This window comes from Fragaria vesca, linkage group LG2, assembly GCF_000184155.1.
Source record: "Fragaria vesca subsp. vesca linkage group LG2, FraVesHawaii_1.0, whole genome shotgun sequence".
In the NCBI taxonomy this organism is placed as follows: domain Eukaryota; kingdom Viridiplantae; phylum Streptophyta; class Magnoliopsida; order Rosales; family Rosaceae; genus Fragaria; species Fragaria vesca.
Genome location: NC_020492.1, coordinates 23915121 through 23923187, shown reverse-complemented (window position 1 = coordinate 23923187; position 8067 = coordinate 23915121). Strand labels below are relative to the sequence as shown.

At 38.9% G+C, this 8067-nt stretch overlaps 2 protein-coding genes across 2 annotated transcripts in view; both read right to left on the bottom strand.

Moving 5' to 3' along the window:
* Positions 1-321, bottom strand: part of LOC101293464 (probable glycosyltransferase At5g25310-like) — a 3035-nt gene extending 2714 nt beyond the window's left edge. Inside the window, exon 1 of the mRNA XM_004292929.1 lies at positions 34-321. Within this exon, the coding sequence (XP_004292977.1) occupies positions 34-321 (288 nt within the window). The remainder of the gene's footprint in view (positions 1-33) is intronic.
* A 2320-nt stretch (positions 322-2641) lies between these two features.
* LOC101293169 (probable glycosyltransferase At5g11130-like) lies at positions 2642-7644 on the bottom strand. Its single transcript, XM_004292928.1, has 4 exons — positions 7600-7644; positions 5103-5260; positions 3527-3875; positions 2642-3304 (listed from the first exon to the last, which is right to left on the bottom strand). Exons 1-4 carry the CDS (start codon positions 7642-7644, stop codon positions 2642-2644), a joined length of 1215 nt encoding a protein of 404 aa, XP_004292976.1.
* Between the last annotated feature and the right edge of the window lie 423 nt (positions 7645-8067).

Genomic DNA, 8067 nt, shown 5'->3' with positions numbered 1-8067 from the left:
GAGAGAGAGAGGTGAATAAGGATCGGAGCTTACCGGTGGAGTTTGGTTGGGGAGTAAGTGAGGAGTAGTAGTAGATTGATTATTATTACTGGAGCTGAGTACTATTTTATGATCGTCGGAAACGGATGACGTGGCGGTGGTGGTGATGACCTTGCTACGAAGCTGAACCATCGGAATCGCAATGGAGACGGGAAGGTCCGATTTTGAGTCGGAGGAACCGATCGGAGCGTCGGAGCTGCCGTAAATGACCAAAACGACGAGGATCGAAGCAATGCACAGCCACAGGATGACGGAGGTGGTCTGTAAACGGAGACTCTCCATTTCCGATCAAGCTTGGAAGCTCTGGTTTCGTCTCTGTAGAGAAGAAGAAGCTCTGGAATTTGAACCGCCTTGCTCTCTGTCTCTCTATTCTGTTATAAGTAGGGAGAAAAGGAATAGTGTGATGAGTGTGGGAGCATCTTGTGCTCGCCTCCCTTGGTTAACAGTGATGTTTACCTCCCTCTGTTAAGATCGTCACCTATTAAAATTCTTACCACGGGTTGAGTATGAGTTAATTAACAATTAGCTTTTGTCAACTAAATTTTTATTACAGAGCAGATGAACCTGTTCAGTTCTTCATTTCTTGGTAAAAAGAAATAAAGTAAGAGAGAGCAAAAGAGTGGGGTTTAAGAAAGGTTTGGAATTACGGTTTTGACAGGAAATTATGGATTCAAGAAAATTTTGATATATTTCAATACTAAAAATCTATCTTGAAATATATTCCTGATGTGGTTTCAAGTTTAAACAATGTTCAGATAAGTAAAATGTTAAGAGTTTCGAGGAAATATAAATACTTAAATCTAAATTAGTTCATAACTTAAAAAATTCACCGGCGGTGAATATTTTGACGGCATCGGTTCATGATGGAGTAAAGTGTTGTTGGGTTTACTATTTCGTTATGTTAAATATTTAATAGTAAATAACAAGCTTAATCAGTAAAAAAGAAAATAACTAAACCATGGTTAAAACGGTTAGGAGGCGGCGAGTACCCCTAACCAGGGGAGGGGTGACTGAGCCCGATAAGTGCTGTTGAAATGACGGAAGTAGCCCTAGAAGGCCTATCATGCTAAACGGGTGAGCCATGCACGTGACTAGGAGGTCGTGGCCTAACCAAGTTTCCCGCCAAATTTCCCGCTCAACTTCCCAAAACTCCAATTTCTATTATATATAATTATTCCCAAATCCGCCAAAACTGCCAAGGCTTTCGTTCATCTCGAGTTCAATAATTAGTTACTCTAGATGATAGCTTACTTGATTCTTCTTCGATTTAGTAAGTTTAGACAGCGTTTGGCAAGTAAAATGACTATTTAAATCCAGAAAATCCATGATATTATGACGTTTTATGTTTCTAATTTTAGGCAGGCTTCTAAAAGGACTCGCCTAGGACCGCCTAGCCCCCACCTAAGCTCTAGGCTGCAACAAGTCGTCTTACTTTTCTTCTAAGCCTTTGTGCTAGGCTGTGGGGCAATTAGGCGGCTGCCTAAACACCGCCTAGACACCGCATTGCCCACCTAGGCTACTAAATTCTCCGGTTAATTTGTTTTCTTTTTGTGGTGGGGTTGATATTGTGGGGAGCATGAGAGTATAAGAGTGAATGATGTGTTTAGAATTAGAAATGTATAAGGAAGTTTTGCTAAATTTTAGATAAATTTATCCTATAAATGGGTTTCACAAGATTTATGTTAAATAATTTATCCATATTTGACTGTTTTCAACTATTTAAGTACATAAAATATATATTTTTAATTAATAAATCTTTAAAAAACAAATCGCCTATTCCCCGCTTAGGCAATCCATGCTCTAGGTTGCGGGTTACCGCCGGCCTATCGCCTAACGTCTTTTAGAACATTGATTTTAGGTACTTATAATTGATATTATGTTTGTTATCTTATGAGTTTATCCTTTGCATTACGATCGATTAACTTGTTCGTATTAAGAACATGACTGAACATGATCTATAAACGCATTGACATAATATATTACATTACAAATTCACACATCAAACATATATACTTAAGTTCAACAAAATTACAAACATGAAAGAATTCTAGTCCAAATAAGGATGAGTAATAAGTGTATAAATAGATCATTATATAATGATCTATAACAAGAAGGAGATGTAACCTATGCGCATGCATGAGTTGCTCAGGCGAGACAACTTCCAATTTTAATTATTTGAACTTGACAAAAATGTTGTATAAGCCCACATGTAAATAACCTGCAGGATATATGCATACGTAAACATGGAGTATGTTTGAAAAAATGAACATAAAAGCGAAAACACACTGACTAATAATTAAGCTAGGCTAGCAGGAACAAAACTGATATTCGACTAAAACATTTGAAATTATGAAGTATGAACTGACCCACGAGGCCACGAATCATTGCAATATCAGAGTAAAGTTGCATTAGATACATGACTCTTCCTTTTCCCCTTGCTAAATGACTTCACAAAGTTTGCTTCTAAGTTGACATCGAGTTCCCACTCAAGTTCTAGCTACTACGTACAATAACCTATTCTCCAAGAGACCAAGATCAACAGGGAAAAAGAAATTATAACTAATCAATTACACAACTCCATGAACTAGGAAGTGAATATTAGTTACCCCAACAACCTCAAATTAAGCCTCCTGAGCCAAACTGAGTGCATCACCATATGCAACATATCAAACGGCCTCGACGGCCGGTTCAGCACGAAGTGTCGCTGCACTTGCATCACCCTCTTTTGCTTTTTCACATACTCATGCTCAGAAATTGTTTGCAGAATCGACTTCAGCTCCGGTATCTTTGCCACCGAAACATGAATCGAAAACTTGCTCCAATCAAGAACATCACTGAACGGGAGCACATAAGAATCCGAAATGATAACCGGAACACATCCCGTGTAAATTGACTCGACGACCCTAGGGCTCGCAACTTCGTACCCACTAGGGCACAAACAAAACTTACTCTTGCTCATAAGCTCTGTGTAGTTTTGTGTTTTGGGGAGGTAGTCATGGACTTTGATCTCACCGTCTTTGTTTTTCCAGTGCTGGAAGAGAAGCCTTCTCACATGTCCATGAGCACCACCCGCGAAGAAGGCGAAGATTGATCGGTTTTCTGGGGGGTGCTTGAGGAGGGGTGGACCAAGTTTGCCGAAAGGGATTTTGATTTCGGGTAAGGAGACGTCTCGGATTGGTTGAAAGCCTTCTGAGGAGTTGGCATTGCAGAGTACTCTAACGAAGTTCTTGAAAAGCTTAGGGTTTCCAACTGAAACATCCGGTGCCTGAAGTATCACCAAAAAATAAAAATCATGTTAAGCGAATTAACTTTACCGTTTCTTATCTTCTACGATTTTCTTAAGTACCTACTTGTTTGTGATCCCTACATTTACAGTACTAATGTATATGATAGCTTCGCAATTTAGACCTCAACGAAATCAACCCCAAAGTATGGGAAAGCATGACTCTTTGAGCATTCGGTGGAAAAAGGAGTGGAATATACATACCCAATCATGGCAGGAAACAAGAAAATGATCTCCCCCATTACTTCTATTCCAGTATGGGTATCTCTTTGCCATGATGCCAATGTAGTCCTCGATGATGTTCTGAAGCCGTAGGCGTGAGTATGTGGTGTAAGGCCTATAAACGTATCTCACAATGTTGACAACACTGATGGGAAGATAGAAGGCAATGGCCTCGTTAGGGTCTTTTGCTGCAAAAGGGCTCTTCCTGAGTTCATCCATGAACTGTCCTTCGATGGAGTATATGTCATTCACTGGACCGTTGTAGAAGAGTGGTGGCTCTCCTTCCTTGTATGGCCAAATTCGAAATAGCTTCTCCATCTCTATGTGGCTCCTAATCATACACAACAAGAAAGAAAAAAAATAAAGGTAAAATAACGTCAAACTATGCATATTTTCCATAAATTCATAACGTGTTCAAGTAAAAACGATGAATTATTATTTTGCTGAAAATGAAATCTGAAAAGTGGTCCATTGTTTCTTCTTGGAGCTTCAGAATGGACATGCATGCATCGTCAACTTATGGGAAAGAAGAAATTTTGAAAACAGAAGAGAGAGAGAGATGCCATTGTTCCATAATTGGTGCCTGCCTCTGAATCTATAGAGGTTCTAAAACTAGAACTTATGCATGTTAATCTCTGTTCTGGCAAGTATGCAAAGCATGAATGTGATCTCCACCTTGCTTAGTTTTTGTCTGGGACCGTTGCCATGAATTGAATTCCAGGTAATGATTCCTATAGCTAATGATAACTATTCTGAATTTTTGAACTACTACTCCATATATGGACCATAAGTCAGAATCCCTAAAGCTAGAAACCTAAGGTAGTGTTGTTAACAGAATAACAGCTCTAGATGGACGTATATAGAATACTGAAAGTCTGCATGCAACTATAAAAGTCCAACAGTTTTGCATCACATATTTACTTATTAACCAGTCTAGAATATACTACACTCTCTGGAAAACCAAGGCAAGACTGTGTATAGCACAGAAGAGGCAAAGCCATTTACTTGATGGCTATGTTACGTTCAGCCCCATCACTATGCCACTACTTAGTACAGACTACAGACCCTAAGCAAGGCATGCACCTTGGGAAGCAAAAGATACTCATAGTCCATAGATATGACTCGTATGAGTACTGTATGTCAAAACCTACCTTATTAATTTCTAATTCATTATTTGCGAGTTCAGAATCCAGATTTTTTTGCCACTAGATACCCCGGTTTTATTTATTTCTTTCTTTAAATTGTAAATAATTGAAACCTGAGTCTATTGAATCCCATTGCAGAAAGAAAAACTTATAAATAAAACAAAAAAAGTTTTCCGATAGTGCCATAATTTTAGGGAAAATTTAAGGTAGTTCAATTACTTTAATACGAAAACATTTTCATTTCCATGAAATTGAAACAATGACAAAATATAACCTTTTTTGTAGCACTACAAGCAGTGAGTTGTAATGATTTGATTTAAAATAGGAACTGGAAAACAGTGAAAACAAGACTGAGTCCAATAACAAATCGAAAAGAAGTGATCGGAGTAGGGAGAAAGATAAGAGATCTTAACTGATGAAAGGAATAAGGGTTGATGTAAACGGATCCTCGGGGCACAAAACCTCCCTTTCTGTATGGTGTGTATCGTTTTGATCGACCTGCTTCTCTTATCGCAGCTCTCGCCCTAGCTAACCCTTCTTCGATTTTCTCAAATGGATTCTTGTCATGCACCTAGACATATGTAACAAAACAAAAAAACACAAACACATAATCAAATTTAACACATAGATCCATCAATGACATAAGAACTTAGAAGTTTATTAAACCAAACACAAAGAATGTCATAATCACTGTTGTGAAGGCGGGTGTGTATCTTACGATAATGACATGTTGAGCAGATCCAGTGCTATTTGTGCTTGAATTATTGAGACGATCGTTAAGGTGTGTATCATCGGAGGCTTGAGTGTGGTTGGAGAATAGTGTGGAGTTACTTGGAATGGAGAGTTTGGAGTTTACCGGAAGGGAGAGTCTGGAACTGTTTGAGAGGGTGGAATTATTGGTGAGGGAGAGTGTGGAATTGTTTGGGAGGGAGAAAATGGGATGGTGGGGGAGAGAGAGTTTGGAATGTTTATAATAAGGGAATGGCAAGTAATGGAAATGGTGGTTCATAGAAAAGAAGAAAAGGATGAGGAAGAGAGATGGATATAGATAACAAGAGGTGGAGGCACCCATGGCCAGAAAAGATGGCTACTGATTAAGCCCTTTTGGTTGGTGTTCAGTTCTTGAGAAAAATGAGGTGATGTTTGTTGGGTTTTTGGTTGGAAGAAGAAAATTTTGAAGGGGAAGAGGAAGAGGAAGAAGAAGAACAAGTGAATGTTACTGTGACTCCAATTTAGCAATGACTAAATCAGATAACCTGATGCCATTTGGATCCCTTTATGGAGGATAAACAAAATTTGACATTTTTATCTGGTGTAAATAATCAATGAGGATAAATATGAAGTGAGTGTACAATGTACATCTCTTATTTGTTGCAGCGCGTCGCTTATCAAGCCAGATATCTTGTGTTGTTTCAGTTGGGTCATTCAACGTAGATTCATTAATATTTACTATAAAACATGCATTTTTGTATATATAAATCTGGACCGTAGTGATGTACGTATGGGAAATTTTCCCGCTATGTAGTTTGATTTTGAATGTGAGAACAAGAACAAACGTAAAGATCATGATTGGACCAACTCCATTCCAAGCAAATAGTGTGGGTTTTACTGTATAGAGCCATATTTTGGTGTTGTAAACTTGGGATGCCCATATGGCTTCCACATACTGTAATGAACTGTTTTTAGAGAGCATCCACATACTGTAATGAACTGTTTTTAGAGAGCATCTTCAGTACACGGTGTGTATTCACATATATACATGAATAGGATTATAAGAAATAATATAAAAACATGGTGGTCAAACGTATGAATTGTTATAAATAGTTAATATTGCGTCGTGTAAATACACGTCGTGCATACAAAAATTTCCACTAAAAGAAAGAGGATTAAGAATTTACGATTGGACATCGTCATTTTTGCTAAACCGCAGCGGTTAAAACAATACATTCATAGCTATTATCAGTTTACAGTAGCTTAAGAGGATTATTGGAGAAATAAAGAGTTTAGGAGCATAATCTTCAAGAGTATGAGTTGGCAAAAAAAGTAAATTACATATTAGTTACTGACCAAATTTCAGTTTACAAATACATCCTTTACATAATATCTTATACATTTAAGGACAAATATTAACAAATTAGGACAAACTAATATCCACATGTCATATGTCACTATAATTTTACCAGAATACCTTTCGCTACATATCAACTGCTACTGTTAACGAGTAGCACAGTAGCACACTGCCGACTAGCACAGTAGCACAGTAGCACATTAGTAGCACCCCCGATAAAAAGGTGCTATTATAATTTTTTTAGGCAATTCTCCGGAATCAAACAAAACTGCTACTGTCGACTCTGATGCTAGCGCGCTGCTACTGCCCACTCTGATGCTAGCGCGCTGCTACTGCCCACTCTGATGCTAGCGCGCTGCTACTGCCCACTCTGATGATAGCGCTGCTGCTACTGTATGTATCACTACTAATGAACTTTAAAACTGCATCTACTGCAACAAGCAATGGTTTAACCCGATAAACAAACCTCATTCAGATCAACAAATCTTATTCATGTCCTCAAAACAAACCTCATTCATATATGAAATCACCTACTAATCAACACAAACACAAACCAATCAACCTCGTTTATATCACTGCTACTGTGTACAGTAGCACACAGTAGCAGATGTAAGGGAGCATAGTAGCAGGACTCTAGTCATCCGATCATTACAATTTGAAGGGTGAGGCCACAAAGCACAAAACTTTTACTAGGCACAATCCTATCTCCAGATTCCGTCCTAAATCACAATCCCTTCCAGCACATCTTATAGCAACAAAAGCAACTTACCGTTCCAATCCAATAGACCACAGTAGCAGCCAATTATCCTTCAAATCTCAACAATAGCAGCAAATGGACAAACACATATACAAGCTCCGATCTCCATCAACACTGTTGCATCCCTCATGGCCTTCTCTGATCACCTCGCCGAGGCAGTAGCAGCGGCGTCAGAATCTTTTCCTCTGTTAATGTATTGTGCCAATCCAAATCGGGCAGTGAGTTTGGAGCTTCTGCAATGGGACGATGGCGTTGGCCTTGGAGTCTTTCGATTCTTTTATCCTTGATCTCATCTTCCAAACCTACTCCTCTACATACCATAACTGCTACTAGATCAAACCGCGGCCTCCGACGAAGTCTCTGGCCAATTGTGGTATGTTCTTCAAGCTTTGCTCTTAGGAGCTCCGATCTAGAGTTGGAGTCGAGCACAGAGAGAGAGAGAGAGAGAGAGAGAGAGAGAGAGAGAGAGAGAGAGAGAGAGAGAGAGAGAGAGAGAGAGAGAGAGAGAGAGAGAGAGAGAGAGAGAGAGAGAGAGAGAGAGAGTAGTAGAGAG